Source organism: Mastigoproctus giganteus, chromosome 6, assembly GCF_048544385.1.
Source record: "Mastigoproctus giganteus isolate SK-2022 chromosome 6, ASM4854438v1, whole genome shotgun sequence".
NCBI lineage: Eukaryota > Metazoa > Arthropoda > Arachnida > Uropygi > Thelyphonidae > Mastigoproctus > Mastigoproctus giganteus.
In genome coordinates, this window is record NC_143580.1 from 71,736,278 (window position 1) to 71,751,708 (window position 15,431).

Consider the following 15,431-nt stretch of genomic DNA (forward strand, 5'->3'; position numbering starts at 1 on the left):
AAATAACAGAAACCCACACTGTGCTGCTGATAATCGACCTCCTCCTAGCAATAGTTCTTTGACAAACAATTTGGCCACTTCTCATAATTCAAACTTTTTTGTACATTATTGCTTGATTTCTGTATTGTAGTTTTTTTTTTTTTTTAATTCCTTGTATGGCTTTCGACTTTATATGAAATGAAAGACATAGGAGTAGCCTATATTTACTTTTTATACAAATTTTAATGAAAATAAATGTTGTAGAATAACTTAAAAGTGATGTCACTGGAAACAGTTTGTAGCAAAGGAAACAAATACAGTTATTATAATTTCTATCAGTTTTGTTTATTTTGAGTTGCTGAGAATTCTCTATAGTTATTTGACAAATTAAATTTGTTTCTTTGAGGAAAGTGGCTTATTATTTGATAGGCTCTGAAATACAGATACCCCTTTTTTTTTTCATTGCCCTAAGGCAGGATTTCTCAAACTTTTTTTTCAAGTGTGGACCGGTGTTTGCAGATCTTTTTTTCACGGCCCACCTATAGCTGTAAATTAATGTATTTTCAATAATTATACTCATAGGTTCAGGAAATAATGACACTACCATTAGGACATTTAACATACCAGTAATAATGGAATTAGGTATTCATTAACATCGGTAAATATAAATAAAAGATAGGTAATTCATTTCTTTGTTTATTATCAAAAGTTTACATAAAATTGGCATACTTTAGGGGAAAGGAAATAAGGAAATTTTCTTATAGCTTTATGTAGGTATATTTGAAATAATTTGTTTGCGGACTGGTATTTTCTTTTCACAGACCCGTAACGTGCTGTGGACCACACTTTGGGAAACCCTGCCCTGAGGTATTTAAAGCTATTTTGGCAGTAGAAATTTGTTGACAACATTATTTAATCTATCATCTTTAGCACTACAGTGCAGTTTCAGAAATTATATCTGATAATAATAATAAATTCTTTAATAAGTTAAATCATATACATTTGTGATTCCATGCTCAGATAACCAGACAAATCTTACAAAACATTAATTATACAAGTGACCAGGCACAGAAATGCAAAGTTCAGTTACAAAATAACCATTAAAAACAAAATATCAGAATAGAAAATTAATCGTAATTAAAACAAACAAGACTACAAATTAAGCATAACATAAAATGATATCAGCATACTAGGATTGACACTTGCACACCTATCCTTTGTATACAGTAAGGTAGGCCAAGATGTCATCTCAATATGACTTGTCAATAGACCATAGGTCAATGTCAGTCAAAATAGGGGGTACTGCGGAGGTGTCTTCCTGACAAATACCAACCAACCGTGTTCCAGATGTTCAAGTGATCATGCTTAAATGAACACAGATGAATGGATGCCTTTATTTTCCACACATGGGCTCTGTGGACTGTGAGCATGTATTGCAGGCTGGAGCAGAGTGCAGATTTGGATGTCATGTAGATCTGACAAGACCACAAGTTGGCCCACTTCAGCACCTAGAATTCTAGATCCCATAGTTTTTTGAGACTGGTGGAGGGTGTGGCAGACCAAACACTCCACGGCATAGGAAAGCATGCTACCGAAGTACATTCCGTGATATTTCCTGGTTATTTGTTTATTGTGAGTTCTGCACAAATTTATTTTCATTCCCCAGAAGGCTCACAAGGCTTTCGAGTACTGAGCTTGGATTTGTTGTCTATAGGTGAGGTTCACATCGAGGATTACTCCTAGCAATTTGACACTGTCTGTGGGAGTCGGAACATTTCCTGTAGAATCTATTAAGTAAGGCAAGGAGGGGTGTAATTTGGATTGAGTCCAATGCATATTTCATGTTTAGAAATATGGTGTGGAGATCTTCATTGTCATTCCAGTATTCCAGCACGTGAAGTATTTTCTGTGATAAGGACTGTAGACCGGTTGTGGTAGATCTATTTGGCATAGCATAATGGGTATGGTTGGGCCTATGCACAAAGATTGCAAGTGCAACATCATTATAGATGCACTTCTCAAGGCATTTCAGGAAGGGAGAGGCAATTGATATTGACCTAAGTCCGCAGGTGTTTTTGCATGTGGCTTTTTTGGAACTGCCATGACTCAGTCAACCAGTTTGCAGGCACCTGTACTTGTTTGAGTATTTTATTGTAGAAGTGGGTGAGCTCTCTTCTGCTTCCCCCTAAATTATGAAATACAGTATATGTTCAGCAAATCAAATATTTCATTTTCCAGAATGAATGCATATATGTTTATGGTCTATTTGCAAATTATGTGATGCAGTTTTTAACTCTGAACCCTCTTCCCCATTATATTGCATAATAACAGCTTTCACCTGCATTTCCATTATCATATCAAATATGATATATGCCAATTCACTAATTTTATTTTTATTAATAACAAGATATACGACAATTCATCACATTATTTGCATATTTGAGTTATCTGTGTTTGTGCATCCTTATCACATTGTACGGTCATCCACTGCTGTCTCATATTCAGTTCACTGTTTTTCTCAGGTGTTCACTGACCAGTTAGTAGAGTTCTTGAGAGGTTTTAATGGCATTCTATAGTAATTAAAAAAACATGTCTGGATGCACTTATAAATCTCTATCAATCAAATGAAACTGACCGGTACTCTGCTGCTATAATTTAATTTAATGGACGGACCCAGTATTTGTGATGGCATTATGGTTTTGTCTCAAAACAAGGAAGGTACAAAATTATTTCAGTGAATGGCCAACGCGCAAATAAAAAATCTGTGAGGACACCTGACCAAAAAATTCACGAGGATGCATATCTGAAAAATTCGCAACAGTGGGCATCAGAGTTCCGTGATAATGCGCAAATTTTTCGGACCCGTGTTGTCACAAAATTTTGCAGATGTTCTTATCACATCAGTAATGCAGCTCAGAAGTGGTTCATGAACACATGACGCATTGCCTATTGCTGAAGGTAATCTGATCACACTGCTTCAACTATTGATGGAATTGCATTCCAGTAGTGGCTACCAGACAGAAGACTACTTTCCACATCAGTAACTTCAGGTTAGAGACATTCAAGAACTCCTCCTTTAAAATAATTATGGCACTCATAAACAAGTAAAATCTGGATTTAGCCGTGGACAGGAAAGAGTTTCACAGAACTATCTGGAGCAAGTTGGCTGGTTGACGGATGAGCTCAAGATGAAAGATGTCCTCATCAATTCTGTGTGTACGATTGTCTCTGTTATGTGGAATTCAGCAGTCAGTTTTTGTAGGGAAAATAGCAAAAAAAAAAAAAAAAAAAAAAAACAATTTAAACTGAGATACTTTGAAATTTTTTTTTTTTTTTATCTCGAGCAACTCTGGAAACAGTAGCTAGTTCTGAACTTGATTACATACTCAAAGAACAGTACTATATAGTGAAACCATACATCTAACAAATTATGGTCCAGTAATTTTGTTTACAGTTTATACTTAGGGGTAGACTAGAATTCTTACCAGAAATTTTATTAGCAGCTCAACAAATCAACAGCTACATGGTTGCCTTTAGCGGAAATGCAACATTGATGTACTGTACCATGAAAGCAAAGTAAGTTTTCTACAATACAGGCAACCCTCATATAACGCGGTATATCTAAAACATGGTTTTGCTCTAACACGATTGATAAATTGCGACAATCCTTGCACATTTCAGCATTTCCATTCTTTTTGTGAATTCCCACTGTTCACTCATTAGTCTTTATACAAAAAAAATTTTTGATAAATCTCCGTATCTTATTTTGTTCGGAAATCCCCGTGTTGAACTTGTGCTTGTTTGAGACCATAAAAATTTGACTTCAAAGCATGAAGTTCGTGGCTTTTAAGGTTTTGTAAGGTTATTTTGGTTTTTATTCGATCGTTTATAAATTTTTTTGGGTATGTATTACTAAACTTTGTTCTTAAGAACCGTATTGTTGTGAATTAAATTCCAGCTGTACATTATTATTAGCTATATGGTGCAAGGAAGCCTGAGACTTATGCTGTGCCAGCCAAGAATAAATTTCTGAGAGAGAAAGAGAGAGTATGCCTAAGGAAAGTAAAAATGCACTGCTCAAAAGAAACTATTTCTCTAGAATCAAAGATACAAATTTTGGATAGTCATAAAAAAGGGAAAAACGTATCATACGTTGCAAAAAGTTTAAATTTAAATGAAGCAACAATCCAGACCATAAAGAAAAATGAACAGAAGATTAGAACTGCTGTTGCTGTAGGATCTTTCATTTCCGCAAATATGACAGCTCTTCCCTGAGCACTAATAATTGAGAAAATGGTAAAAGCACTCAGTATTTGGATTGATGGATTTGGATATTACTATTTTTAATAAAAATAAACTTTCCGATAGTTATAAAAAGAAAAAACAATGGTGTATTTTTGTTAGCTTTTGGAACGCAACTCTCTTTTTTATACTGGTTCTTAGTCCCATATAACACGGTTTCGCACTACACAAGATTTTATAGGAACCTAACTACCGTGTTATAAGGGGGTTACCTGTATTTTGATAAACATGTTTGATAAGCTTATTGAGAATATATTAAACCAAACAAAAAAACAAATTGGCTTCATGAAACGGCAGACATACAGATTTCAGGATCCTCAGTTCTCTGTGCTCCTATTAAAAGCAACAATGGCACTTCTTATACTGGTGTTCTCTGCTCCTGTATGGAACCTACATTATGCACATTTGATACAGCAAATAGAATTGCTACAAATGAAATTCATCCATTATTTTTCCAGACAATTACTTGTTTTACCACTGAATTTTCTTCCCGAATCTCTGTTCCTACTTCAAGCTTCAGTCTCTGTAAACTCGGCAAGCTGTACTGGATCTAAAACAGTTGTATCACATCTTCTATGGCTCTACCTACCTGTCAGATCTTCTATGCCACATTGATCTGCACATTCCAGCAGTGGCTATCAAACAGAGACTACTTTCCACATCAGTAACTCCAGGTTAGCGACATCCAAGACCTCCTCCCTTAAAAGAACTGTAGCACCCATGAACAAGTATAATCTAGATTTGGCTGTGGACAGGAAACAATTTCACAGAACTATCTGGAGCGGGTTGGCTGGTTAACAGATGAGCTCAAGATAAAAGATGTCCTCATCAATTCTGTGTGTGCGATTATGTCTCCGCTATCACCTGCTCTCTGTGATTCTCTTCAAGATACTGAACCAAGGATGTCATGTATACTGTATTTTTATTTCCTGTATTTGACTTATCCCGTTGGAAATGAACTATTATTGTAACTTCTCTTATTCTGCTATATATTAATGTGCAATCTTTGTATCTTCCTGTATATTTCTGCCCAGTTATATACTTTAACTGGGTGCATGCCTGATGTGTATATTTTATGTTAATAATAAATAAATAAATATGCAATAATCTCATATTGTGAAGAAAATTTCTATAAGTTGCCTCAATAATGATCATCAGATAAACAGCACTTCTAAAGGAGAAGTATATTGCCATTAGCTAGACAGATTGAAATAAAAATCCAGGTAATTGTATACATCACAAATAAATCAGTATATTTCTCTATTAGGAGGAGTGCTGTTTATTTATAGTGTATAGCTGAGACGCCCCAATGATTTGCTTCTTAACATGAGATTGGTGAATTCTTATCATGAAGCAAAAAGGACTCTCTTAACATTTACTCGAACATTGAAAAAGAGTATAAATATATATAATTCTAGCTACATACTGTATCTTTTCTTATTAAAAAAAAATAAATGAACAGATCAAATTGTAGCATACAGATTTATTTTTAGGCATGTTATCATATGTGTGTACTGTGCTTCACCATCTGCCTGTCCATTCCTCCACATGTAACAACTCAATTCCCAGTAGATTGATTTTCATAAAATATTATATGTGGGTCTTTTAAAAATATTTGTTGAACCACCCCAAATTGATTAAAATTGGATCAATAGAAAACCAGCAATTATTATTATTTGTTTATTTATTTATTATATTTATTTTTTTCATACTCCTGTAAATAGAAATCCGACAGTTATTATTTTTTTTATTTTTTTATTTTTTTTTGTCTTTCCATTCACGTGTTGTAATCCTACTCCCAGTGGATGGATCTCCATCAAATTTTACATTTTGCTCTGTTAAAATGATTTGTCAATAATAATAATTGATTTATCCCTATTTTATGTTACACCTTTTTGGGAGATAATAACAATAAAGGGAGGGAGAACACATAAGCCAAAAGCTTTTTAGGAGGCATTCCCTTAGAAAAAGATATGAATTACAACAAAAATATACAGTTCTGAAATTGTACAGGTAATGTTCAACAGATCAGACACAAATAAATTGGAATTTTTGTACATTTCTTTATAGAAGACGTCGTAAACCACCACTGCTTATAATTGTATTGTGAACATTTTACAATTAGAATCATGAAAGAATGATGATGAGATGTCTGCACAGTAATTTACAAACTATTTGCCAACTGATTCCTTTAACATTTTTACATTATTTCCATATTGGTATTGTATTTTCTCTATGTTTTTAAAATCCAGGAATTGAGCAGAAGGTAATCTGAATGAGACATCTGTGGTGAAATGTTCAATTAGTAGTTTCTTAATCGGTTTAGTGAAGTGGCATTTTTGATTTACTGAGGAAGATTCTTCCAGATTTTAGCACCTCTGTATTTTATATTTTTCTGTCCTTTGGCTTTTCTGAAAAGCAGAACCTTAAGGTTTGCTTCATTTCTTAGATTGTACGATATTTCTTCTTCTTCTTCTGTGGTTATGAAAAAGGATCTGAAGAGAAGGGGAAAATCTGGTGTCTTAAAAGCATTGTATACAAAGGCCGCCTTAGCTTTCTGTAGCAGAAGGTGCCTCTGTAGCCAGGTGGGAAGGAGCAGCAGTGCGTAGCACACACTTCTTGATTAGACCGGGGTTCAAGCCTGTCACCACCAAATACGGAAGATGCGGAAAGGTCAGGGAGTGACCACCGCATATTCCCGGAGCAATATGGCCTTAGTTGCTAATGCTCCTAAAAACCAAATAACAAACAAACAACATTCTGTAGCAGTTGGTAGATGCTTAGGAGTCTCACTTCCTTATATCTCAAACTTACCAATATATTCCAGGGAAGGCCTAAAATTGAACGAACGCATCAATTGAGAATGGAGTTGATTCTCACAGGGTTATCTTGGCAGGTGGTACCCCATGAGATGATTCCATAAGTGAGGGGTTGCTGAATTCAAGCCTTCCCAAATTATATGAAAATCAGACTTATAGAATTCCAGCCAATATTATTTATATTTTTCATACATATCATTTAAATCATCCATATACCATATATTGTAGCTAAAACACTAGATATTTTTGTTCCCATGCAGTGGTTTGAGGAATGAATGGGCAATCTGGCACATGAGCAGAAATAGTAGTGGTAGAGGCATAGGATGCAAGAAAGCAAGCTTAAGGAGCATCAGCTAAAAAAAAAAAAAAAAACCCCACATTTCGCACCATCCATTCCCTCTAAACGTTTGTCCTGTTCCAGCAATGAACTACCCGCTAGCTAAAGGCAAATTTCTGGACATCTATTCTACAACTCTCTTTCCTCAATTTGAATTTATGCCCCCTCGGGTTTATAATCTGAGCAAGAGGAAGAATCCCATCAGAATTGAGCCTGCTCAGCCCATTCAAGGCCTTATACACCTCGATCAGATCACCTCGCAGGTGTCTAGTCTCCAGATGCTGCAGTTTGCAGAACTTAAGCCTTTCTTGTTATGAGGACCCCTTTGTTCCCCTCACCAATCTTGTAGCCCTTCTCTCTATTCACTCAAGCAACTCTACATGCTTCCTAAAATGAGGCCTCCAGACCTGTATGCAGTACTCAAGGTGTAGACTGACCATTGCCTTATACAAAGGGATAATCGCCTCCTTTTGCCTATTAGCAAAATTCCTATTTATCATTGGCAATACCCCATGACCTGCTCTGGCAGCCTGCCTTCACTGCTCAGAAAACTTCACATCTGACTGCACAATTACTCCCAGGTCTTTTTCGTTTTCTACCCCCTTAAGTGTAGTACCACACAGTTGGTACGTTTCTCTGGGGTTACTTCTACCCATATGCAGTACTTTGCATTTGTTAATGTTAAACTTCAATTGCCACTTCTCAGACCATCTGCCCAGCTTTTCTAGATCCTGTTGCAGTAGCATATTGTCATTAACAATAATGCCAACCTTTGTATCATCTGCATACTTGGACACTAAGCCTCATATACCTTCATAAATATCATTGATAAATATACAAAACAACAGTGAGCCGAACACCTAACCCTGGGGGACTCCACTAATAACATTAATCCACGAAGAGCAGTGTCCATTCGTTACCACTCTGTCTTCTCCCACTCATCCACCTTTTTATCCATTGTAGCAACTTGACCTTAATACCATACTGCTCCAATTTGTATAGTAGTCTTCCATGTGCAACAGTATTAAAAGCTTTCCTGAATTCCAAGCATATGATATCAAAATTATTTTTTGCATCCAGTTCCTTTGTAACTACATCATAGTATCCAGTCAGATTTGTCAGATAAGATCTTCCCTTAACAAACCCATGTTGTGTGTCTGAATTATTACTGCAGTCTTGTCTAGATGATCCTGCAATGCTTCTTTAAGCAGTGCTGCCATTATTTTCCCCAGAACAGAAGTTAAACTAACAGGTCTGTAATTACTTGTCACCCTTTGATCCCCACCTCCTTTGTGAATTGGGGATACATTTGAATATCTCCTCTCTGTGGGGACTTCCCCTGAGTCCAAGGATGTTCTCATAATTACAGCTAAGGGTTTGCTTACTTCTTTTGCCGCCTCCTTTAATATAACTGGATAGATCCCATCCACCCCAGCTATGTTTCTTATGTTTAACTTTAACAATTTATCCTCTATTTTGTTCTCAGTTATTACAAAATTAATAGGCGCCTCGGTAGCCAGGTGGGAAGGAGCAGCAGTGTGTAGCACACGCTTCTTGATTAGACTGGGGTTCGAGCCCGTCACCACCAAATACGGAGGATGCGCAAAGGTCAGGAAATGACCACCGCATATCCCGGAGCAATATGGCCGTAGTTGCTAATGCTCCTAAAAAAAAAAACCAAATAACAAATAATAACAATTACAAAATTAATAAGCTTCTGTCCTCCACTTCCTTACAGAATTTCCCCTGTGTGAATGCAGATGCAAAATACTCATTAATTTTGTCAGCTATCTCTGCAGGGTCATCACCAGTCAAACCATTGACATCAAGTGGACCAATGTGATTCATCCCCTTCCTTCTAGAGTTTATATAAGTAAAGAAGTCCTTGCTGTTTTTCTTACCATCCTTTTCCAAAGATTTCTTGTATTCTGCAGTTGCTTGCCTAAGCTCTTCCCTTCGATTGCCTAATTGACTTGATTACGGACTGTCTACTGTAGGCCTCTGTGTCACCTTATGATTTATATGCATCCCATGCATTTTTCTTCTCTGCCATGAGTCTCATTAGTTCATCTGATATCCATTTCGGCCTAAATCTTGATCAGTATTTCTTAATAGGTATGAAAAGCCTAGTAGCTTCCACGATTAATTCCTTGAATGCTTCCCATTTAGAATTTGCTGTTGGTAACATCGTCAGTTGGTCCCACTGTATACAATTTAAAAACTGTCTGAGACCACTGTAGTTACCTTTACGAAAGCAAAAACCCTTCCTTTTACTCCTGATGGTAGTTATATCTTTAAGTAAATCCCACATCAGTACACTGTGATCGCTGCCACTTACTGGTTCCTTTATCTGCAAATGGATGAATAATCACTGCTGATAACCAGATCAAGAGCATTACTCTCTCTGGTTGCTTCTCGAACATGCTGCTGCAGAAAACAATAATCCAGTAAATTCACCAAAGTCTTGCTAGTGTGTGAGTGACCAATTCACAAGTTCCAGTCAATATCTGGGAAGTTAAAATCACCCATTATAAGACATTCTGATTTACTACCCACTCTATTTCTTCCTACAATTTTTTTGTCATACTCATTAGAGGTATTAGGCCTATAACACCCTCATATTCTTATTTTTGCTTTCCCGGTGCTTATGTCACACCAAACTGACCCAACATTGCACTGTCCATCTATGTCAACCATATGCACTTCCTTAGATTTTTATATGTTTCTGAACTAACTGCATAACCCCTTCTTCCTTCCTATCCTTTCTGTACACAATCTACTCCCCAAATTCCAATTCTGCCCTGCTTATATCTGTGTGACACTACATCTCTGATATCCCAACAATATCCATCTTTGATGTCTTGACCAGCACTTCGAATTTATCAAATTTATTTACTATACTCCTAGCATTGGTACATGCAAGTATACATGCTCCTGTTCTTACTCTTAGTTACCCTAACACAACCCATGTATTTATTTGTTTCATTATGACTCCCACCATTACCTGAAATCACCATTACTCCACTCTCCGGGCCTCTGCTCATTATAATGGAAGCAGTGCAAGAATCACTTTCACCTCTGCCTGCGGCTACTGTTAATCTTTTTAATGAAATGTTTTTGCTTAAAAGGCATTGCTTTTTCTTTTTTTGTTATAAATTATGAACTATTCGCTAACGAAACTGAAATGTAACACTTATGAATTGACTAACTTGTTTATAGCAATTTTGTTAATTGTGCATTTATTTTTAATTTCATTAACATTTCTTTTTAACACTCATTGACACTTATTTTTTTTTTATTGACCAGTTGAATTACTCAATCTGCAAACTCAAAATCCTGCCAGCAATTCAACAATAACTGTTTTGACCAGTCCACCTTTGTTTGTGCTGTGAGTACAGACAACGCCCTATTAGAAATGGAATTTAAACATTGGTAAGTTCTAATCCTCTGCCTGTTTATCCGACACTTTTAGTAATATGTTAAAAAAAATTAGACAAGTTAAAGAATAAAACTTAATATGAAGCATGTGTGAAATTAATAAAGCTTTTTGTATTTCCTTAAGGTAAATTTTGCATGTCGTTATTTCAGTTTCTGTTAATCGAAATTAGTGTGCTTAACCTTGCTTGCTGCTCTAGTATACTGTTGAATGCTGCCTTCTTTTCGAGTTCTTCAGTCACTCCTTTTTACCATACCTAGAACACAACATATAAATTTAAATTCATAAGCCAAACTTAAAATATGTATTCAGGATGACCTAAAAAATGTAACAAATTTCCAAAAATTAAGGAGATTGGTATTGTAAAACTGAAGAAAAGTAGCCTAGTAAATTTTTTTTCAGTTGGGGCTGCTGTTTGTGAATACATAGCTCTTAACCCAGGTCAGAAGTGGTGGCATGAGATCAAAAAGTATCCCACCACATATTATGGAATCTCTTATCTATCACACTTTCTATTCATGCCTCCTTCTTCAACATGTAAAGGTTATAACTGCTAATATCTAATATTAAAATTTATGGTTTGACTAATTGTTTTGTACAAAGATTTTTTTGTTTAGCTTTGAAGTAGAAATTCTCCTCTTCCCCCACTAATGAAGGTATAAAATTTCTTAAACTATTTTCTTGTTGGTCGTGATTTTAATGTACATAACTGAAAATCATGATCAGGGAGTGATAAACAGAAGTTTCTGGCCTTGGCTTTGGACTTGGTTCATGCCTGGGAACCAAGGTCAGATTTTTTTACAGATTTACCTAAGAAGGTCTGTAAAAAAGATCTGACATTTCTTTTTTTTATTATGAACTTTTATTCAGGATGACCTAGGAGTTCAGAAAGAAGGAGACTTGAAACATCAGTCTAAGAAGACCCTGTTGAGGATGTTGAGCTTATAATGTGGGAAATCCTACTTGCATGGAATCTGACAACTGATGTTTTGTCCCTTCCTCCCCCCCACCTCTCTTACCGTTCATGATCTACGTTTTTCCATTAAAATGTATGTTCATATGCTGTTCTTCAAAGTATAATGATGATATGTTGTACTACTACATATCTTCAAAGTTGATAAAGGAGCATATTGCTCCAAAAGCTTTTTGATGTGTAATTTGTTTTTATCACTTTTAGTAATTTATCTGTATATTTTATTTCTGTCTGTTTTAACTTTTTTATAAAGATTCCATTATATTGTAGTTTATTTTACACTATATTTTAATAAAGTTTAATTTTATATTTTACATTCTGTTAATAGTTACAAGATTTGTTTCGGTATACTGTAGTTATCTTCCTACTATAGTGGCACTAATAGGAAATGAAAAGTAACTGGCAAATCATGTTACTAACAACTTCATGCTGCTGTCCATAACCAACTACCCTTTTGAAATTAGTTTTTACTTTTGGATTAATGATTTTGGGATGCCTTGTATGTTTAAAATATGCATGCTATGTACTACTGAAGATGTATTTTAATATTTACTAAGCTGTATTTATATTGTTTCCAAGTGATTTTAATCTCATTGAACCAGTTCTCCATGATAATTTATTTAATTTGACTGCATGAATTACATTATTATGATATCTCTTTTTTTTCTTTCTTTTTTTTTTTTTTTTTTATATATATATGTAAATAAAGGAACCAAAATCAGTGTTACCTCATTGGGAATGTCTTCATTTCCTCAATATAGTGGAAAGGAACATGGACTCTCTTTTCAGAAGAGGTTTCAGAGAGTGGACTGGAAGAAAATTGCAGCTGTAGATGTTGAGCAAGTAGCACAGGATATAGATTTTAAAACACTTCAAGATAACATTAGCAATATCACATTCTGCCACATTGAAAATGAAGTTGATGTCAGGTCAGTAGATCCAAATTTTATTAAATTATTCAAGCTATCTCAATTGACAATTGAATACCTCTTACACTCTCAGGACTACCTCACTAATACTATTAACAGTCTAGAAGACAAGCTTAAAAAGGCTGAAGAAGAGTTGGTCGAAATGAGGAAAGAAAAATCCAAAGTGAATCAATTATTAGATGAGTTACAACAGGAAAAGAAAAAGCAGAAGAAGCTTATGATGAAACAACAGCAGCACCTTTTAGCTGGAATAACTGAAAACTGTACCAGATGTTTCTATTGTCCAAAGACATTTCTTACATGGCAGTATTTGCAGAACCATATGTTGCGACGTCATATAAACCAGGTTGCTCATTTTGGTATAAGCAACACAGTAAATTCTCTTAATGATAATTTTATTAGTGCTCCCCAGCCACCACCTCCTGTCTCAGAACAAAATAAAGTTTTAGAAATGTTTGAAAAGGAACTTAAAGAAATAAAGCAGATGCTGAAACATGCCGAAAATTTGCAATTAGATGATGATGTAAGTACCCCAAAACATACATCTTCCAGTCATCATTCTAATAATAACCAAAAGGACAAGGAATTGAAAATGGAAATTTCTGTGTGGAGAGAGGAAATAGAACAACATAAAAAAGAATTGAACAATGCGTGTGAAATGTTTATGTCTGAACTAAAAAAGCTTCATGATAAACATCAGAGTTATGAAAGGACCTTAACAGAACTTAAACAAAAGCAATCTGCTGCTCCTCAAAAGTCTAATCTTGGTGTACTTGTAGATGCTGATGAAATTCCAGAAGAAAAACATGCTCATCAGCAGGAAGAAACCTTACAGTTGAAAGGGCTGAAGCAGCAGATAACTAAAATGGAGAAAAATATGTATGAGAAATTACAAAATCAGGAGAAAGAATGGAAAACCAAAATGAAGGACCTAAAACAAAATCATAAACTAGAAATAGAACAGTTGACTAATGCATTCAAAAACACAATGTCAGAGCTTCAAACAGATTTTCATAAGAAAGGACTACAAGAGCAGCAACTTGAAGAAAAATTACATAGATTACTCAGGCAATCTCAAGAACAGCAGCTTCGTTTAAAAGATCAAGATCAACACATAAGTCAGTTAAGTTCCAAAATAGCCACAACATCATCAGTTGCTTCACCTGTTAACATTCCACCTACTCCTCCTCCAAGAACTAGTTTATCTGAAACTACAAAGGATAAAAGTACAAAACTGAAGGATACCAATCAATATGGTATAGAAAGAAGTGTTAAGTTAACTTGGGCATTGAAAAAGAATCCTAATCTCCTTGAAGGTTTGCAGACAGAATTAGAAAGTATATTGAATGAGAAATTAGAAAGGTATGGAATTAACCCTCTGTTACCAATGATGACTACAGTGTACCTGAATCAGAAGTTAGAATTATTAAAAACAGAAAGACTTGATTTAGCTCAAAGATATAAAGAATTTTTTACCTTGCGCAAATATTATAACAATTTAGTTGATGAAATTACAAATTTAAAATTATTAGAATTTATAAAAAATAAATTCCCTTCCAAATATTCTGGACCTTTTAAGAGCCCATTTAAAAAAATTATTAGTGGAGTTATATCAAAAAATGTACCAGAAAATGCACTGCATTCTCCTGAAGCTGGAGATACTGGTGACATTACAAAGAACACTCCTAAGCCCTATCCTAAGAAATTGACTTTCAGTGAAGCAATTCCAAAAGCATCCTCAAAATTGAGAGGTCAAACAAATGGTGTAGAAGGAAAGATAAAGTTTTCCTCGACTCCTCAGGTGCACAGATTTAGCCCAATCCATAAGCAAAATACCACATTGAACACCTCTAAAAGTGCAACTATTACATCTGGAAATATGTATCCTGCAAGTTCTGAAACATCAGAAGAATCTGAAAGTGAAGACAGTTCAAAAAGTGTGAATAGTGATTTAGTTGAGGGAGAGCCACAGTTATTAAAAGTGATACCAGCTGCTTCTAGTTCACATGCAACTTCATTTTTGGACACAAAAAAAGAGTTATCAGCAAGTTTCAGTGGGTTTTCAAGATTATCACATGCATCGCCAAAAAATCAATTGTTTCATAATAGAGAAGAGAGGTATACTGTTATTGATGATGATGAAGAAGATTTGTCATCTGTGTTATCAATTGAAGAAGAGAATCATATGTTAAAAAACCTAAAACAGGATCAAGGCCGAAAAATTGATCAAGCAGCCACCGGTGTTGGTGAAATGTGCAAAACAAATGCAGCTTCTGGACCTGCTTCAAGTGTGTCCACTGGAAGAAATACACTGACATCTGTGAGTTCCTGGGACACTGATGAAGAGTTGAGTATGGAAGAAATAAAATAAATGTCAAAGCGATTTTGGCATTGACATGTTTATATATATAAAGAATGAATGTATATATAGGTATATATTTTAATGTAAATTTGAAATTGTCTATATTTCATCTCGTACTGTACCCCATTTGTAGTTTTATCAGCAGCATAACAATGATTTTTAAAAAGTTTTATATTCATTGGTTATGTATACTTGAATATCATGGCAAAATGTATTTTTGTATGATGCTATTTTACATTTTTGCATTTGATAGAAAAGTTTTTTAACTGTGGTTTACCCTAATATAATCATAAG

General features: G+C 35.0%; 1 protein-coding gene across 1 annotated transcript in view; it reads left to right on the forward strand.

The window, feature by feature from the left end:
• The window catches only part of DZIP1 (DAZ interacting zinc finger protein 1), a 32,117-nt gene extending 16,971 nt beyond the window's left edge, over window positions 1–15,146 (forward strand). The window contains exons 3-4 of the mRNA XM_090376218.1: window positions 10,744–10,869; window positions 12,556–15,146. Coding sequence (XP_090232344.1) covers window positions 12,585–15,146 — 2,562 coding nt within the window. The 5' untranslated portion in view covers window positions 10,744–10,869; window positions 12,556–12,584. The remainder of the gene's footprint in view (window positions 1–10,743; window positions 10,870–12,555) is intronic.
• Window positions 15,147–15,431: the final 285 nt, after the last annotated feature.